Genomic DNA, 20638 nt, shown 5'->3' with positions numbered 1-20638 from the left:
AAGAATTTTACTAGCTGATTGTACTACTGAGCGTGGGTTTGGATATGAAATAAACTGAAAAGAAATGAAAAACAATTTAAAAGCAAATCAATATATTACTTTTATTTGCCACAATGCGAATATGCGCGTATAATAAACTATTTTAGTGCATTTAATTGCAATACAATACCATATTATTAGTTATGATAAAGCTTAACTCATTTTTGGACGATACTTTCTGAACTGGTAAGGGCTTTGCTGATTCCAATATACTTATATGTTATTTTAAATATTGTTTTGATATTTTTGAACTATTATTATTTCTGAATGAAAGTGACGATAGAGATTAAAAAAATAGATATCGCGAAACCTCAAAAGGAGCGTTTTTGTTGTATTATAAGCGGCCTTTAATCTGTGTTATTTGAGTTATTTATTTATCCATTTATCTTTTAAAATCTCTTGTGGTCTTACGAATATTTCGGAGTAGGTAAAGCTCAGATATATAATACATAACGGCAACGCATATAACTCATATAAGTTTCCATTGAATGGTCACAATTTTGAATCGTTTTACTAGGCACGTAACATATTTAAAAATACAACATCAATATGAATATTATATACTTATAACTGCTTTTCAAAACTAAGTATATTCCAACAAGGTCGTATTAACCAGCGCAATGCAAAGATCATTAATATCTCTAAGTACCACTATGGCTTCAAAAATAGATTTAACCACGTATAAAAATGAGAAAACAGCGTGTAAATAATAATAATTGGCATACAATAAATATTTACATTCTTATAACTAGACATCAGATAATCGGGAGCACATTTTACGAAACCTTTTGAAGTTCGTGGTGACTGCACTTTAGGTGTACGGTCGCCTTAACAAATGTAACTTATTCATTAACAAATCATGATACTATACTCGTATTTAGAATTAGGAGAGTAAACCTGACGGCAGTTTGAAAGATAATATATTTGATTTACAGGCATATTTACGAAAAATATAACTGAGAAGGTATAAAGCCCGTGTGAATAAAATAAACTTTACAAACAGTACAAGATAGATAACATATTGACCAATAAAATAGCATGGTAATCTCATGAAATATACGCCCAGCCCCGAACTGTCAGTTTTTTCTTTCTTATTCTGGATACGAATATAGAATCAATAAAGAAATACAGACCGACGTAAATAGAACATACATAACATACGTATTATTGATGGTACCATGTGGTTTTTTACGCTCAGATTTTTTCCAGATTACGGTGGCCTGTTTTCTCATTCGAAGTTCTATATAGTAATTATATTATTGTACATTAGGCGTTTCAAAATATTTGCGCATACAATGACATACTGGAAGCCTTTATTTGGCATTTAGCTAGGTGTAAACTAATATACTTATACAATATATTTATAGTCCGGTGAGAAAAATATATGTAAATGAAAAAAAAAAAGAATTCTTTTTTGCTAACACGAAATTGTGATAGGCGTTAAAACGCTATTAAACAAATAATAGAGAGACTTTAAAGCAAGAAGGATTTTTAAGTCAGTCATAACAACTTACAAGTTCGTTGTATAAGTAAAGTACCTATAAATGACATTCGTTATTGTGCGCGTAGGCCACGCTCTGATTTTTATCAAACAGTAATGACACTACAATGCAATGCAATCTAATTTATACTATAAATATGAAAATTTATGATTAGAATAGAAATGTTTACTAGGAACTAAACTTGGTTTTCTTAGGCCATTAACAAACGCTTAGGCGTAACCTAAAACAAGTATTTTCCGCTCTGTAGCGAACGTGTTAAGTTAAATGCTGTGACTAGTAAATGATGTTATTCAAAATTCCTCAATTTCAACTAATCGATTACGAAAATATAAATAATGTTACATGCAACGCCTATTACTGTGTAAGTTTATAATTAAATAGAAGTATGTAAATATCTCTCCACAACATAAGGACAACACAACAAAATATGCATTATATTATATCGTCGGGTGACAAGCAACAGTCACTAAGTACTATCAAAATATTAAAGTAACAATGCACTTTATTACACTTGTAACACGGTTTATTGTCCAATAATTTCAATGATGTTAGTTAGTGACTTTTGCTTGTCACCCGACGAAATATGCATTATATTATAATTATTAAGGCATAACATAACATTGTGCATCCAGTGCGCTGCAACATTGCATGGACAATTACATATGTATCAATAATAATAAAATCATTTATAAAGTGGCCATTCAATTTGCGGCTAGGTGTACAATAATTTAAAGCTCTACATACATTGAATCATTTAACTGTTAAACATAATAATGATTTCAAATATATATAATGAATATAATGATCTCCAATATATATGTACTCATATTACGCATGAATGAGATTCAGAATAAATACCTTTTTCTAACACAGGAACAAAATACCAAAGTAACAGTAAAATATCCAAGTAATAGTTATGCAATATATTGACGTTGTAGATATACATGGGACAATTTATTATTATCGTATAGTCATATCCTCCTAAGGCCCAGCCATACAAATGAAAAAACCAGAATTGGCCAATGAAATTTGAACCTTTAGTGCAGGGAATAGAGTTGATTTTGGTTTTGTTTGAAAATTGTACGAAACAAAATAATTGCGACTCTGTTCCAATTGAATATGATTTAAATTTCATCGAACTGAATAAGTACTATAGGTAGGACCTTGAGCCTTAGGAGGATATCTAAATTACTTCTCGGCCGGGTTGAAAATGATACGTATTTATAGCCTCGTGCCACCCATAATTGATGATGATGATGAAAAAAATAGACGATAAAAAAAGCTTGTAAAATGTTACTTACTTTGTATGTTTTATGAAAGGTCCTAATTCCATTTAACCAGAGTGTACATTGGGCGGCAACACGGTAGGTAAGATAACAAAACAAAGGTGGTATACAGGGTGTTTGGTACATCGTTTGCCAAATTAAAACGGCAGATAGGTTGAGACATTTGCTATTTTCTCATGCCTAGAAAAACAAAATTGGCCATGGTTTTTTTTACTACTACGCAAGTAAAAATTTGAAATTTACGAAATACTGGCATAGAAGTGAAAAAAAAATGTGCGCCAATTTAAAAAATTTTAAGCCTGGGAAGATAGCAAATGAGTCAACCTATCTGCCGTTTTAATTTGGCAAACGATGTACCAAACACCCTGTATTTATCCACATTAGTACCAAAGTATTATTCTATTAGTATACAAGAATCAGAGTACCCATCATGTAAGTATAATCTGATCGTATCATATGGAATGAAAACTATAAATAAAGCAAGTGTATTAATGTTAAATATGTATGAATTAAAATAACAACGCCAGATCCTACATCAGAAACATCTCATACTATTTCAAACATTATAAAGTAATTTCAATCAATACAAATTTTCGAGAAGCAGGTTAAACGGCCCGTTACTATAAATTTAAAAAATTTCATTAATTTATGTTTCTGAATTTCGGCGTCGTCAATGATTCAATGGTAAAAATTCATGTCATGGCACTGTAAACATGTAGGCACCTAAGCTTTTCAATTCAACCGCTTTTTAGATAATGTTCTTGTGTCGAATGTATCGTTATTACTTATCATACCATACTTTGCTTGGCTTATTAATTGACAATTCAGTTGGGGACTGACTGAGTGTTAGTAGTCCATGCATACCCGTCAGAGAAAAGCACCGAGCCTGCAAATAAATTTGGAATCATTTTATTGTTCTTACGAGTATTATTTTAAATAATGAGTATTAATATAAAATTATTTATTAAATATACATATCTTTAGAAAGTTAAAAAGATTATAAAGGTTCTAAAAGTTAAGAAATGACTAAATTATAGACTATATAAATACATGTATAATAAACAGTATATCAGTAAATGCAGACCAAACCACTAAAAACAATTCCACAAACATATAAACATAAACGGCATGCATTATTTTGTTATTATAATGCGTACATTTAAGCTTACTTACCTAACATAGATATATTACAACATTAACTTTGTTAATGTACAAGTGATGAAGTGCGCCAAATATGATGCGTGCGAGGGTAATTTAGTTGTAGCATGGCAAAACAGTCGCAGATACTTGTACCTAAACGTCCTAGTGCTCGGCATACTATCACCTCTATTGACAAGGATTTAATTTTAACGATGACAGTGACGAACACTCGGACGTTTAACTTAGTTTCAAATCTAGACATTGTCAATATTAACATATATTCATATTTATTTGCAGAAAAATGGTAAGTATAACATTTCCAGAGAACAGCAGAGCTAGCCTCAAAAGCTTATCACTCCGTGGTTCTTTTATATTAAAATGATATGACATAAAACGTGATGAATCCGTTTAAAACCGGCATTAGCAGCTTAATGTATTTCTTTTTGACCATGTTGACAAGTGTCAAATATATTTTTACAGAATTATGTTGTAATAAAATGCAATAATAAATGTATAGTCTAAACGTAGTGCTCAAAATAACTACAAATGGTGCATTACATAAAAAAGCATCAAGAAAAATACACACCTCAATTATAAAACAATCCCAATAATGACCTAAAGCAACAGGAACACCCACGCATTATTGCCTATCACTTAAATACACCAAAAATAATATTATTCACCAATAAACAAGAAAATAAAACAGTTATTTACAAAAATGGGTAGTGAAATTTTGTTTTGAACATAATGGACTTTGAAGAAGTTTCGAAATGTGTCGAGTGAATATTTGATTATCAAATTTACCTTGGTTAACCTTTTGAGCATCATAGAAATAACAAGCTGAGACAATTTCTCATTCGCCAACCACTTTGGTACACTATACGAGAAAATATACAAACTTTACAAATGATCATATCATCTGTATTAAACAGAAACACGCTGATTAAAATATTATCCAGAATAGAATGTTTTTTTCATCAAAAATGTATTAGTAACTTGGTGATATAACAATACTCAGATACAATTAAACTTGAATAGAAAAGTTATCGCTACAGGCCCGGCAATGCATTTTTAATTTTATAAAGCATGTCTTCAAAATCCATCGTTCATTTTTCCAACATTGCCTCAAATTTCAAATCAAACAATATTTATCTACACGGTAAAGTAGGTCTATGTACATTTACCTGACACGCGAATGCAGGGCGGCGCGCTCTTCAGACGGCGTGTCGCGGAGGAAGGCAGAGGAAAGGTTGAGCACCACCATGAGGCAGCAGAGGAGAAGGGGGCCTAGGATCGCGCCCTCAGGACCGAGGTAGAATATACCACCCGCTATTGCTAGACCGGTCACGTATGGGTGGCCGCCGCTGAAAGAATATACAAATACTTTAATATGTTTTTATTGATCGCCTTCCTAATATTTTAAATATTAGGGAAGGTGACTAATAATCTGCAACAAGTGGTTTATAATATTTTTCACATACCTTGGGTACGGTTACAGCTGTCATCTACATACAGTTTATAACCTAACGCATCAACTGTATAGAGATGATAGCTTTCATCGTGCCTACGCTATTTGAAAAATATTATAAACGAGACAGCGATCGCAACAAACAAAAAACATATCCACTGGGAATATTAAACCGGATTCGCTAAGTTCACTAAGTTCGATAAGTCTGCCGTGGCGTGTTGTGTTGTGTCGTGACGCATCGCAACGGTAATCGGTTTCATATATTTAGTATGGTTGCGTTCACACTTCTATGATGCACGCTGCGTCAGAGCAATGTACACGCAACTCTATTCTGATGCGTCACAACACAACACAACACAACACGAGACATCAGACAAATGTGAATCCGGCTTTAGACTTTCTAGCGCGGTAAGAAAGCCGTAATCATCTTGCATGTTGGTTTTTCTTGTTTTTTTTTAATCAGTACAATAAGCCTTTAGGGACGTGGAACTGACAGCTCCTAATACTAATAATTCCCATGTAGTTCAAGGCTAGGAAACTTACTCTTTGATTTCCGCGTAGACGGCGGCATCTAGGAAGGCGATGGGCGCAGCTTGAGCGATAGGCAGCATCAGCGCGGCCATAGGCCTGCCCTGCAGCCACACGTCCAGTGCCGCGGGGATCCCGGCCAAGTACGGCCCGAGGAATGGAGCAGCGCCCAACACTGCAGCTAACACTGGAATCCGTATTGGACTCGTATAATATAGAGTAGGTTTATTTTTTTTCACCACACCAGCTCGGAAAGACTTACTTTGCACTTCAAAAACTGATAGCAAAGTTGCATTTTATTCACATGTGAGGCAAAGTAATCAAATGCAAATTTTGAGTTGTTTTCTTATGTTTGCTGGTAGAATTCACTTTTAAATGATGATTTTGGATGATAAATATTTAATAACATTCATTTGGATTTGGTTTGATTTTGTTTGATATTTTACATTTAGTATTTGCTTCGGGTTGGTGTAGTGAAAAATTTTGTGTTTCACTCGGGGGCAAATTGTGTTTAACCCTCGTGCTTTGAAACCCTCGCAACGCTCAAGATTCCATTTTTCGAACCAATTTTGGAATCTTTCAATTTTGGAATCTTTCGCTTCCTCGGGTATCAATATTAGCACGAGTGGTTAAACAACAACTTTGCCCCCTTGTAAAACAAATAACTATTGTTTGTGCAGTTTACATCAGGCGATAGAGTATAGAAGATTACAAACGGTCATAATCGAGATTTATTATTTACATATAACTTGTTACAATCTTAACGGGGTAACGCTGCTAGTGTGATGGGGACCTTTGGACCCGACATGGCTCAGAACGGGTTTTAGTTTCTTAAGTTTGGTACATATTGTTAAATGTATCCTTTGTGAAATAAATAAATAAATAAATAAACTCCATCTTAAATAAATAAATAAAAATGGTATATAAATCCGAATAATTACGAACGGAAATATTACAATAATAAAATCGACGAATCATTCAAAGGGAACACCCATAAATACGTTACCATATCAGGATAACAGGATACACAATCATCAAATTGAAAGGAAAAAAGAAAAAAACTAAACGAATTAATTCATAATTTTATTAAATTAATCAAGTTTTCGTATTCGTGTTTGTTTTCGGCGTTCGTAATTGAGCGTACACATACTTGTAGAAATCTAACGCCTTTTGTTTATCGTAGGCGTTGGTCCTACACTGCGCTCCTACGCATCGGTTCGTGTACTCTGTTCTCGGAGGGGTTATGGGCTCCCCGACTTGCTTTCTGCGAGATGAGTTGGTACTACGTAAAGTCTCTACGAAGTCTTTAGAGGAATCGAACACGACTTTTATGGTAGTTCTATTAGTCATGTTCATATGGCTGTCGTTTAAAAGATCGTCCTCGTTTATGGCTGTGATGGCGGCGCTTGCGTCACCGTTGCGCCCGTTGGCTTGTCGTATCAAATAGAATGTCGAAGCCGCCTCGGTGACGTCTTCGTCTGTCACCTCGTTGTTCTTGGATTTTTTGTCATTATAAAGCAAGCACATGACTTCTGGGTCCAGATTGATTTGACACATGTTGCTCTCAAGTAGCATCTTCACCACATCTACGGGAAGGAAGCAAGGAGCCGATAGGCACGAGTTATTTGATGCTAAATCTAAGATTGAATAGCTTAGCTCAGCGTTTCCCGCTGTGTTTCCAAGGAAAGCGATGTTGCGACAGTTACAGTTCAATCTGTTCTCTCTGTAAGAAACAGGTGTGCCAGCTGATTTGCAACTTTGGTAGTCAAAAAATAACGAGTCAGTTTCAACATTTTCTATTGAATTTTTAGAAAAACTTAATAGTTTTCTGCCAGTTATTTTCTTTGAGCATTTAATGCTCGCTAATGCATTGCTCTTAAGTGTATGAATTTGATTATTTGATATATCGGTATAACCAGATTTTACAATTAGACCGTCGTTAGAGATATCCTTTATTGTGTTCCTTGTAAAGTGTATGTAATCGGCAGTTATGTTTATACTCTTTGTGGATATATCATTAAAAAAATTGTCTGTTATTGTAGCTCTATTGCTATGCACTGCAATTGCTTTAGAACGCAAATTATCAACTCTGCTGCTTGTGACTTTAAACGCACCTGAATGGGTGTTCATAGTAGCTTCTATCGCTTGACTTTCAACGTCCACTATCGTGATATTTTCGAACTCAATATTCATTATTCCACTAACATTATAAAATGCTCTTGTGTTGATAATATTTATCTTACTGTCTGTTATACGAATTTTCTTTAAGCTCGTTGTTCCTAAGCATTTAAGTTCGGTATCTGTTACCGGGGATTTAAACATGCCTCTAGGCAAGGAGACAATTTCCCGAACATTCTCGATGGTTACTTCTGAAGGTGTTTGTATCAGTGTGTTAGTGGTTGTTGAAGCGAATTCGAGTCTTTCACAATCCCTTACTTTGAATGCTTGTAAGCGAGATGGTCTTTGCAGCACAGAACAATCCAGAATTACTTTCAAGCGTTTACAACGCTGCACAGTTAGACTCGTTATGTGCTGAGTGTAGTGATCTTTGAGATGTATCACATTTTCCTAAAACAATAATTCTTTTTAGTCAGTGTTGGGTTTAAAGTCTAATCAAATTGTAACATACAGTTATTTAGACGACCATAACTAGCACTTTAAACTACTTTTGAATAGTTTGACAAAAGACAGCACAAGATCAGGTTAAGTGAAAGAAAGAATTGGAGGTCAGAAGTAAGGCAAATACTTGAATAAAAACAAATAGGCCTTGCGATGCAACTAACTTCAAATAAAAGCTTGATGTGAACAAACAGATAAACACAAATAGTGATTATGTACTTACGTTATTGTCCAATGGGCATGTGTAAACAATATCGTTGGCTATGTTGTTATTGCACTGCCAACCGCGGTCATAGCAACTAGTGAAGCCAATTTTAACGCCAAGAGTAAACGGCAGGAAAACATACAACACAACGATCAACATTCTTGTGGACATTCTCTTTTAATATTTGTTTGAAAATAATCGAAGCACCGAATGAAACACCGGAGCAATGAATGAACAAACAACAAATAAAAATGGCACAGCGGCTACGACTGAACATCATCCGGAGATAAGTCTTTGCGAAACTCGTGACGCAAAAAACAATTACTACTCATTTATCTGACCGTAATGAATAATTTAGAGGTCAATGACATTCGGGACGAATTTCACAGATATGGAGCGTTTCGGAATTATCTGTCATACCGCCAGTGAAAAATGAGCATATGTGCGTAGAAGTGACCAATATTTAGAGCCCGTTTTTGATTGGATCGGCGAAACAATGCGATAAAGACGTAATTGGGTTTTCACACTTAGCTGCTGGAATATACCAGCAATAAGTAGATTAAAATTATACTTTCTATCTTTACTTTTACTTTCGTTAAGGAAAATATATGGGTTAGTAAAATGTGGTTAATTTTACTTCAGATGACCGAAAACAACGAATTGTAATAACACTAATAACAAACATTCGTTATTACAGTTTATATCGTTCTGTTATAACACTAATATGAATATGATATGATATGATGATGAATATATTCACCTCAAACATTTTTTACTACTATGTCTATATCATTTCAAATACGTCTAACATTAATAATATAGGTATACGTATACAGCGACGAGTAACGATAATGACTTAATGAGTGAATTATTTATACAAGAAAAAGCTATTAACTCACCTGAAGGTAAGTAGACAACTTTAGCTCCAAACAAATTGTGCACCAGCCACGTCCATAACCCGTAAAACAGCGCCATTTTGAATGACGCTCTGAATACCTGGAGGAATAAATAAAATATGAGAATTTAGGACTCAACAGAACTGATAGAACTTGCTCCGTAATGATGAAGATATTTAGAAATTTTGCGATGATGTTTGAGCAGAGCTAAAAGGAAAGGCACCTAGTGATTTTAGCAGCCAAGTTAATTTCGTGTGTGCGCCGTAGCGTTTCATTTGTAACCTATGTATTATGAGTTTCTATAAATTGTATATAAAAAAGTTATAGTGTGAAAGTTTTTTAAATTGTGACTGACAGTTCATAACGAGACTGGGCTATAACCGCGAAAATCGATGTTCGCAATTGGCGGGCATTTTTCTCTGTCACTCTAATTGTCTTTCATTGGAGTAAAAGATAAAAATTTACGAATATCGGTTTTCGCGTTAGCCGCTCGGATTCGACGACCGTTCAAGAGTCGAACATAGTGAGCTCCTGACGCCTCCGCGATAAATTAAAAGTGATAGTTGTTTTTTTTCTACACAATCAATTCAAATCAACTTCGAAATAGATGAGGGTTAGAGCAATTAAAATTAATCGATAATTCCAAACGTCAATTGATATCGTCGGATTTGGCGTTGGCCTTTCTGGCTTGGTTGCCTTTGACGTCATACCTGGTTTATAGCGACAGACAACGCGATGCCCAACCGCGGTCCAAAGTTGGGCTGCACTTGAGTGATGACCTCGACGGGCTTGTAGAGAGCGTTGCTGCACGCCAGCAAGTAGAACAGCGTTGTAAAGAACACCACCTGTGAAAAACCAATACAGTTTTTTTAAGTAATGATTATTAAACAATCAGATTGCCTTGATAAAAAAAAAATATTTCGTTAGGTGACGATTACATACCGACCCCAAGGCAGACCAAAAAAGCGATGACACGATGTCGTTAAAGCATATATGAGCGTGAACGGGCTCACACGAGATGACGCCCAGGATCGCGCAAAGTGGAGGAAAGCGAGTAGGAAAGCAGACCCTGGCAAAGGCCGGGATAACATTAGGTAGAAGAAGACAATTACATACCAAGTTAATGAACATGTTGATGACAGCGCCGCCACCTGAGAGTAGAAGCGAGGTGAACGCGCCGATCGACCCGGCCAGCAAAGATACATTGCTGGCCAGCGGTGCCCAAATGCTTGTAGCTATGGCGCTCAGGGTGCCCACGTTGGCTTGCACCCAGGCTACGATGCCGGAGTAGTCGAACATGCCTGCAAGAATTTCCTACTAATTAGGTAACTACTATTACGAAGTGTATGTTGTTTAGCAGTGGCGGCGTGTCCATAAACGCCGATTCCCACCGGCTTGTCTGTTTTTGGACGTTTGAGCAGAGTTGTAAAGGAAATATGTAAGCCAAATTAGCCCCGGCTTGCCTATGGATATGTTTGACGCGCCGCCACTGTTGTTTAGTAAGGAATCTACTGTTTACTTTGTCATTACTTGATTTACAATTCGTTCATTTCCGATGAGTAAAGCATCCAACATATGTATTAAGTACATACGTAATATTGTAGATAACTTACAAAATAAGAAGAATAACTTAACTATTACGGTTTTTTTTGTTTTGTGTCAGCTAACGGGTCGTACGTAAAGACGTAAATGGCAAGTTGTCAACTTAAAGACGCATTCGCTCCCCAATCTAAAACGTTAGTAGGTACTGAATATGTAATTAGGTCCTTTGAATGTTCTTATAATTAATGTACTTTCCCTGTTGCATCATAAAGAAAACCAACGAACGTCGCCCCTCTGTTTCATCACGAGAATTGCAATAAGCATTAGTGTTTTGTAGTCTGATATTAAGACCTAACGGAGGAGACATTAGACCTCATTATTCTATAAACTTTAATAATAAAACAATGAATGCAAATAATTAACGTTCATATAAACCTTTATCCTGGATTGAGTGACGTTATTGTTTTACGTTTCTTTTATTATGTAGTAAATTAGTAATAGCAATTCCTAGTAAATAGTAATGTTATTAATGACGGTTTTATTGCCCACAAGACGTTGTAGACGTCATTCGGTCTCAAATATTCCACTGTATACAGGAAAATAGGTCATAGATATTTATAATGGTACATATTACACATATTTATATGCATAGGTTCTTTCCTAAATGCGATACATGCATTTAATCATATCCTTAAATACTTAAATATTTTATAAACGTTATTTTTATTTTCTTCAAACGACTAATAATTTTCGTAAGTATGCAAATTGTAGGTTTTCTTTCAGTTGGAACAATATTTAATCGATCTCTCATGCTTGTGTCACATTAATAAAGGAAAAGTTTGTGAAGACGATAAAAAAAATAAATTATTGAAAGAAAACAACTTTTGCGCACTATAAATTTTCCAGGCATGTCATTTATTAGCGTTTCTGTTCTTTGAGGTGTCTTTTAACGACGCTGTTCTGTTAATTCTATATGAACATCGAAAAAAAACCGGTGATTGTCTCATACCATGCACCAGCCAATGCAATTTGTAAGTTGACTCACAAGTCCGTCAATTTGTCCACCAATTTTGTGAGCGAACAGATCCAGGGCTAAGCTTTACACATGTACAATAACGTCTCATATTACATCAGTTTAAGGCACAGACAAGACATCCACCAGACTGAGCATAGTCGCGCTACCCCCTCTGCCACGCATACGGTAATTTTACTCCATGTTCGAGTCGAAAGTGACTTTGTGTGACGTCCGTGTCTTTGAACGGACCTATCACGGCACGGGACTTCGCTCACCTCGTCCCGCGCACCCCCGCATTTTTGGCATCATCGGTTGCATGAAATAATTGCTCTAAACTCGGTCTAGAGGATTCCTAGTCTATGGTTTAAGGTTAATTTCACCTACCAGGCGTGTTAGAGAGGTCGTGGACGAAGCTATCCCACGAGTCCTGGACAGCGTTGCCGTCGACCGTGGGCCCGATTTGCGGCGCGAACTGTCCCGACACCCAGCTTTGGTACACGCGATCCCATAGTTGCAGGATTTGCTCCTCTACTCGGGCTATCTTCTCAGGGTCGCCTTCTTTGAGTATGCTCTTTACCTATTTCATTAAAAATGTTACAGGTTTATAGTATTTTATGAGTGCAATAAAGATTATTAACTTCCAATTATTTTATTGAATAAAAATACAATATTACTTACGTTTATTTTCAGATTTTATGTAACCCCAGCCCAGTTTAAAGATTTCTCTTTGATATGTGAATATGATATCACATCTCGGAGGAGTCAAACCTCCTTCTATTTTTAGGATATGATTAAAAATATTTATAAGTTCTAAAATATTATTATAAAATATGAGATTTTTTTGTTTATTAATTTATTATAATACTTACAGAAAACTTTTTATACAAAACCTACGGTACAAAATGCCGAAAGTAGGTACATACATACCTAATAATGAGCCTAAAGAAGCTAACATTACTTACATATCTTTCTAGCTGTTTATCCAAACGCGAGCATGAAAATGTTTAAAAAGTTTTCAAATATTCCCACTATAAGTTTTGTTATGTCGTAATAAAATAAAATAAAAAATATGTAGATGTAGTAGGTACTTGTCGATAAATATTGTCGGTATTTGGAAAAAGACTGCTAATTTCAGCTTCATAAAGAATTGTCAAACACTACTTATGTAACGCAGGTAACGTTTGTCAGTCGTCAGTGGCGGATTTGCCCTAAGGCCAAGTAGGCCCGGGCCTAGGGCGGCAAGATATTAGGGGCGGCAAATTGTGACAAAAAATGTAATGATAATAACAAGAAATAACTCAAAATGTAGGTAGTCAATATCATGGGTGCTGAGAAAGGGGCGGCTACAAAGCCTGGGGCCTAGGGGGGCAAAGATTGCAAATCCGCCACTGTCAGTCGTTGTACATATTTATCCCCTCATTCATAAAACTTTGGGAACCTGAATTAGTTAAATTATGTTTTATACATTTCTTACAAATACATAAGTCAAAGAGAGTGTATAAGGGAGAAGTAGAAGTGGGAGTTGGAAGGGGTAGACCTCGGCGGACTTTCTCTGATCAGATCGGGGAAATCCCGAGGAAAGGCCAGGTCTAGAGCACCCTAAACCGGCGTGCGTGTATGAGGAATGTTATGAAAGTGAAGGAAGCAAAAGAGGTATGTCAGGATCGTAGCAAGCGGAAATCCGTGGTCTCTACCTACCCCTCCGGGAAATAGGCGTGATTATATGACTGTACATAAGTCAAAATGACAGATAAAGACAAACGATTCATTGTCAATGTCATAGCTAATTCGGGCTTGTAATGCGTTAATTAATAACGCGATTAAAGTTTACATGCCATCAATTTGACGTAAAGTAATAAAGTTCATAAAGCGCAGTATTTTTTTGATATCAGTCGACACTTAATAAATACGATTATTGATGGACGGTCGCCCGTGTAACATCGTAAACAGCCAATTGTCTCTGTCCAAAGACCGATAGCCAACATTTATCTCTGGGTATATATTATACTCACACCAGCAGATATGCCCTCCTTTCCATAAGTATAGGCGTTGTCGATCAAGGAATCTAGTTTCTCCTCCCACCCCTCGGGGAGGTAAGCGTGCAGCTCGCTATTTTGTACGAACGTACTGTTCAGAAGGCTACCGCTCAGTTGGACCACCACTATTGCCTCTGAGTATATCTGGAACAAAGGATTGTGTAATTTAATTTCTAAATATCTGGGAGACCGAACTTTGCTCGGAAAACATATAATAACTCAAAAATGCGCGTTTTCCCAGAGATAAGACCTGGTTAGATCGATTTATCGCCTCCGAAAACCCCCGTATAGCGAATTTCATCGAAATAGCGCCGTTTCCGAGATCCCCGCAATATATATAAATAAACAAGAATTGCTCGTTTAAAGGTATTAGATCAAGTAATCAGTAGTTTAAACAGGGTAAGACTTATTTAGTAGATCCAATCATTCTGTATGAAGTTAAATGATCATGTGACTTCGTAGCATCTGTCACCCTGATATATTTTTGTTTTTGTTGGCGTTTGTCAATGAACCATTGACGACTTGAATAGGCCCCCTGATCTGATTGTACTATTTTTAAGTCGTGTGAATGAAAGACCGGTTCAAGGTTTCTAGATTAAACATAAAAATGTTTATAATAAGATAAATGTTTTAACTTTATAAACATTATCACAGAATTATTTTTTTTTGACCTTTTTTATCTTTAAATAGCAACAATGCCTACTGCAAGATAAAATGACGTATAAATTGTATTAATTGTGAATCTCTAGGCATTTTAAGTACTTTGACGTAGTTTATTGCGTCGTTTATTAATATAAAACTTACCTGTATAAAAATGAATATAGTAGCGACGATAAGAAATGTAATAAGGCCCGTGATGACGATGCAAGTAGACACAGTATCCACAGAGCCGTAGGCCACGTCTCTTATGCTTTTATTCAAACTAGAGAGGATTTTGCGGATTCCACGAATGTGCGCTGGTACCGCTGCAGATTGTCTAAAACATAAAATGTAATACTTACATGAATATAAAAATTATGGTGAAAATCCACAAAAAAAGTTCAAATGAGGATAATGCTATGGCCTTATTTTAAACTTAAAGAGATAATGGTCAAATTTAAACAAACTGTAGATTTTGTTTGAATGTTGTCAGAGTAGGTAGGTAGCTTGATATCCCATTTGACATTTCACTTTTCGAAGAACACACGAGGTAATAGGAAGGTATTCAGATTCACGTCTGTTAAAGCCTGAGTTTAGTCCATGGGATGTCTTGTTAAATGAATTTAAAAGGTTAAATAAATTAAAAATGCGTCAATAAGGAAGTCATCAATACTAAAAGATGCTATAAATACGATGACGTATTCTTTGTCACGAACACTATACCATTATTGTATAAGTTGAAAAAAAAAAGTACATGAGCAAGTACTAATTTTTTTTCAACATATACAATAATTGGTATAGTGTTCTTGTTTATAAACTAAATCATACCTATACAACCTACTAACAACTGCGATATTTGTAATCCTGAGTAAAAAAAAAAATATTTTACCTGTCAGACCACCAAGTTTTGACTTTGCCCATGAAATTATTATAGTGATTCTCACAGAACAGCCAAACTCCAAAGAAGTCCAATACTCTCTTCAAAACATGGATTGCTAAGAAAAACAACATTACTGGCAGCAGCCAAATATGTTTCCACACGAGCATGCACAGACATCCAAAGAAAAGTAGTTTAAAATATAAGGCGGTTTCATCATCACTGTTGAAATTGTTTTTCAAATAATTTTCGTCCATCGACCTTTGTTTGAAGGAGGCGATAAGTCGATTTTCGAAGGCGGATTTCGTTTTCGTATTCGATAGTGGTAAGGCGGATAATGTTCTAGTTTTGTACAGCATTTTGGCGTGGCGAGGCGAGCTGTGAATTTGATCGCTTTCTGCCCAGCTTCCCCTTTTCGTAGCGGCATCAGGGGTGACGGGAGAAGGGGAATCTTTCTCGGGAGTGGATTCCTGTTCACTAGCGCTCTGTTCCGGCTTTTCATCTTGCTTTATTGCATCTTTGCAATGTTCGTTCGTAAGAACTTTTTGAATTGCGACTAAAGCTGATGTCTCAGGATCTAAGAGATAAAAATGACATTCATCAATACCAACATACCTATTGAGAATTGCTATCCAGACAATTTAATTAGGTTTATTAGCATTTTTTGGCTAAAAGGGTCTATTTTATCATGATGATTCAAATTATAGGTAACGGAAAAGTAAAGAAGTTTGCCCATACTAACCCCATACCAGAGATGAATCATGCGTGAATGTAATGGAAAAATTAAGACAGCTGTAATAATCACTCAGAAATACGTTGGAATTGAGTATTGTGACATAAATACATGTGACATACGTAAATCCAGAGAAACGGGAACCAATCATACCAATAAGCAGAATACATTAAAGTGGAAGTCTACTTCTACCTTATGAATGTTACATACAAATGTGGCCTACATTGCTAACATAGTATTACTGCAATGTTCTGCCGCCAGAGTGCAGCACCAGTGCACCCAGTAAACCATAGAGTAATTAAGACAAGTTTTCACTATGACATTGATGCATTAAGGCGGTTTGTTTACAGGTGGCGAAAATTGAAATTTCGTTATCTGCCTCTCCATCAATTGAAAAAGCTAGAGTGATAAAGAGGTAGAAACCGAATTTTTGACATTGTCCTGTGAGTATGCTAGTGACGCCCTCTACGCAGAGTTTTGCGTAATATTCCCTATTGTACATTGTCTAAACACTTACCCCTCGCTAATAATTCCTTATGAACATCAATCACTTCAAGTGCAAATCCAGCTACACATAGCCCTTGCAGCATTACAAATGTATAGACTTGCAGAGACCCAGTCAGACTGGCCAGGAAACTTGTTATAACAAGCCAGAGGAATTGTGATGATGCTTTAAACATGCCAGATCGCTCTGGCCTCCATAATGTGCATATGCTTATTAAATAAGCCAGAGCTATGGTCAGAGTCTGAAATTAATATAATTAAAACTTAAGTGTTACATAATAGTGATATGTTTTCTGTATTGGTATGTGGAATGGCAGAAGGGCGAAAGTTTTGGTCATTCAAAGAAATTCTGAAAGGAAAATTTAGTATGAAGATAAAAAGAATAGTAATGGACACATGCCTTCTGCCTAGTTTATTATACGGATGTCAAACGTGGACTTACACCAACAAGATCAAACAAAAAATAAACACCACACAACGAGCCATGGAAAGAAGCATACTGGGAATAAACAAAATGCACAAAATTAAAAACGACACTATAAGAATAAAAACAAACGTCAAAGATGCGCTCACACAAGCCCTTAAGCTCAAATGGCAATGGGCAGGACATATTTCAAGATATACAGATGACAGATGGACAACACTAACAACAAGATGGAAAGGACCATTACCAGCCAAGAGGAAAGTTGGCAAACCAGTCAAACGGTGGACTGATGACATAGTAGAGGTTGCAGGAAAAGACTGGATGTACAATGCCAAACACAGACATTTATGGAAGAAATGGGAGGAGGCCTTTACCCAAACGGGATCCATACCTCACGAAAGGAGGAAAAACAACAGAAACAACAGCATAAAAACATATTTTAACAGAAACTAAAAAAGAGTTATGGAAATAAAGAGGCTATATAATATAATAATGTGGAATGTATGTGGTATGTGGTACACAAACTATCAAAGTCTATATGGTCTATCTACATAATGGGCCTGCCGGTGTACAATAGGCTACCTCTGTATATCCGGGATGCAGCTTCCACCACAGCATTTGCTATCATTGTGCATATTGCAGATAGAAGTTAATTTAAATTAACTTACAATGTATGAGCTGCAAAAGCCAATGAGCTTTGTAGTTGAAAAGCCAATAAAGCTGCTCAGCTGCCAGAATATGCAGACCAAACTTCGGGGGATGGCGTTGTACAGCCACGGTAAAACAAATATAGCAGAGAGTAACCCAATCACAGTCTGAAACCAGAAACAAATTATAAACATTATAAGCGTATAATGTGTGTAATACAAGTGTACAAATTTTATGATACTAACTACATATGTATTAACAGTATAAGTGTCTTAGCTGTAGCTGTAAACTTATACTTAGTGTTTGCCTGAATAAAGAATAAAGTTTCGGTGACCTAATGACAACTTTTTGTTGGTTATTAAAATTCAAAATTAGAATGAGTTCTGCACCACAACTTGAGCTATTTAGTTGAAGGGATGAAGAAAATTCAATAATAAGTAATATCCAACATTTAAGCTCATGTTTTTAATATATAGCATTAGAGCATTAAAATGTTAGGTTTTTACTTAAAATTTCTTTGCTATAAAATACATATATTTTAAATATTAAAGTGAAGTTCTTATTTGGAAACTGCAAATGCAAACTAGACTTTACTTTTCAACTACATACATGCATATAAATTATTTTACCTTGTAATGTTCTATGAACTGTTGTCCCACAGTGTCCGAAGCAAAATTAACAACATTTACAGGTAAGAACATTACCCCAAATATCACAGATTTGTTACATTTCTCTAAATCTTCAAACCATGACTTCAACTTCTTAGACAATTTATATTTGAATGGGTGCAGCAACGAACCGACTAAAAGGGCCCAAAACAAAGGTTTGAAGAAGGGTTCTAGTATAAGAAACAGCACATACACTGCAGCACAGCATATAGTTAGAATGAACAGGGCAAACGCGTTATAGAACCCATGTTTCATGGGCTTCTCATTTCCTTCGGATAATCCGCCAATTATATTAAAAATATTCTCAAACGGGGATTGTTGCATTTTGATATACTAATACACTTTATAAACTTAAATTAACACCGGATAAAAGAGTGAGATCATAGTTATTTGAGATATTCTTCAAGATAGATAAATATTCATGAACATTTTCGTTTGACGTTTTAAACTGTCAATGTCAGGTGAGTATTTTTTTTGAAATTATTATTGACTCTCGCTCAAGGCCTGTTCACTTCCTAAGAAAGTTATGTCCCCAAATAATTGCGCATGTGTGCGCCTTAAGCTTGTATGTGTGCGTTGGCCTCCGGGAAAAAGTTGCGAGTAATAAAAATAAAAACATTTTTCTACAGCAACATTGCTCCCAACTCTGATTTAAATTATCACGAATTTTATACAATATTAATCATAAAACGGGACTTAAAACGCTTAAAACTTAATTACATGCGATTAAGTTTTATAATGAATATTTGCTTCCAACTGTCTTTATCAATGTTCATAAAATATATGGAGGGTAGGTACGTCTACCCACCATAATAAAAATATATTTGTCAATGACTCTGTCCAACTGCTGTGGTTAAAGTTCATAACGAAAATTTTATTTATTAACTCTTTAATTAATACATACAACGTGTACCGCTACGTATCACTTAAGACTGTAAGTCTGTATCTGTACCTACATGGATTACAGCAATGCACATAGAAAATGTGCTAAATGCGGAGCAACGGCTGTTGAAGCAGCCAGAGTGAAATTTACAACTTTAGTGGGTTCAGAAGGAACCGAGTCATAACGCATCTGGAAAGCGTATTAATTAACCGTGAAGAAATGTATGAATACAAGTTGGAAATCTGTGTAAAATGCCGTGTGTAAAGTGTAGTGTATCTGTGTGTAAAGTGTAATAGGTAGGCATGCCTAATGTTATTTGTATAAAAGGTACTGAAAACTTTGTGAATGCGCTTTATTAATGTCTATTTTTTTATTAAGTTGCCAGTTGCCAGTTTTCAGTGTATATTTTTATATGTAAAACATTTTTTTAATAAATAATATATATAATGTTATAAACATAAACATTCCTTTTATTTAAATCAATTGATAATACCACAAACAAGGGGTAATATTTGCATCTTGCATATATTTCGTGATATGAAGATAACAAATATGTTTATCAACAGAATTACTCGCCAGGCTAAACCGGTTGTCAACTTTAGTTCCATTGGTACACAAAGACGGCGCCACTAGTATAAACGTATAAACGGTTGGGGACATTTTTTTGTATGGAGTTACCGTTCTTCTCCTAGTGAGTATTATATTCTTTGCTCTCGCTAGGTGGTTGGATCAAGGGTCAGATGCAGAAGGCGGTGATCTTGGACACGGCGCGGATAGTCCGCCGGTTCCTCTCTCTGCGGCCCTGACCACCGGCAGCTTGGGCCCTGCCCCGCTGCTGGCGGCACCCTAGGTTAGGTTTTTTATAATGTGTTTATACTTATTTTTTGTTGTTTTAAATGTGTTTTTGTATTTTACTTTTATATTCATGTTATAAATGACCTAGTCTAAGAAGAAAAATAAATAAATAAAATTATTATTAATAATAA

The 20638-nt window shown here is 35.6% G+C and overlaps 2 protein-coding genes across 4 annotated transcripts; both read right to left on the bottom strand.

Annotated features, from left to right (window-relative positions):
• Window positions 1-75: 75 nt before the first annotated feature.
• On the bottom strand, window positions 76-19237 carry LOC134673195 (transmembrane protein 245). Of its 3 annotated transcripts, none has more exons than XR_010099430.1 (14): window positions 18731-19237; window positions 18122-18268; window positions 17043-17271; window positions 15805-16369; window positions 15081-15252; window positions 14253-14420; window positions 12625-12817; window positions 10800-10984; window positions 10394-10528; window positions 9687-9783; window positions 5979-6150; window positions 5152-5331; window positions 4554-4844; window positions 76-3713 (listed from the first exon to the last, which is right to left on the bottom strand). XR_010099430.1 is itself a non-coding variant. In XM_063531145.1 (14 exons), exons 1-14 carry the CDS (start codon window positions 19091-19093, stop codon window positions 3609-3611), a joined length of 2784 nt encoding a protein of 927 aa, XP_063387215.1. In that variant the 5' UTR covers window positions 19094-19237; the 3' UTR covers window positions 76-3608. The 3 variants fall into 3 exon arrangements, 2 of the variants coding, with proteins under 2 accessions (XP_063387215.1, XP_063387216.1); XM_063531145.1 differs by having other exon boundaries at window positions 4772-4844; XM_063531146.1 differs by lacking the exon at window positions 4554-4844 and having other exon boundaries at window positions 18731-19236.
• LOC134673682 (uncharacterized) lies at window positions 7028-9396 on the bottom strand. The gene is made up of 2 exons (XM_063531695.1): window positions 8806-9396; window positions 7028-8531 (listed from the first exon to the last, which is right to left on the bottom strand). The coding sequence occupies exons 1-2, from the start codon at window positions 8956-8958 to the stop codon at window positions 7059-7061; spliced, it is 1626 nt and encodes a 541-aa protein (XP_063387765.1). The 5' UTR covers window positions 8959-9396; the 3' UTR covers window positions 7028-7058.
• Window positions 19238-20638: the final 1401 nt, after the last annotated feature.

This window comes from Cydia fagiglandana, chromosome 18 (genome assembly GCF_963556715.1).
Source record: "Cydia fagiglandana chromosome 18, ilCydFagi1.1, whole genome shotgun sequence".
In the NCBI taxonomy this organism is placed as follows: Eukaryota; Metazoa; Arthropoda; class Insecta; order Lepidoptera; family Tortricidae; genus Cydia; species Cydia fagiglandana.
Note: the sequence above shows the minus strand (reverse complement) of the source record. Positions and strands in the feature narration are given on the sequence as shown.

Excerpts from the sequence above, each read along its gene's own strand:
- LOC134673682 (XM_063531695.1), bottom strand. The coding sequence starts at position 8,958 with ATGTCCACAAGAATGTTGATCGTTGTGTTGTATGTTTTCCTGCCGTTT. Across the intron at positions 8,532-8,805 it reads CATGCCCATTGGACAATAAC|GAAAATGTGATACATCTCAA; the intron begins GTAAGTACATAA and ends TTATTGTTTTAG.
- LOC134673195 (XM_063531145.1), bottom strand. The coding sequence starts at position 19,093 with ATGCAACAATCCCCGTTTGAGAATATTTTTAATATAATTGGCGGATTA. Across the intron at positions 4,845-5,151 it reads GCCCTGCATTCGCGTGTCAG|TGTACCAAAGTGGTTGGCGA; the intron begins GTAAATGTACAT and ends TTTCTCGTATAG. Across the intron at positions 3,714-4,771 it reads TGCTCAAAAGGTTAACCAAG|GCTCGGTGCTTTTCTCTGAC; the intron begins GTAAATTTGATA and ends ATTTATTTGCAG.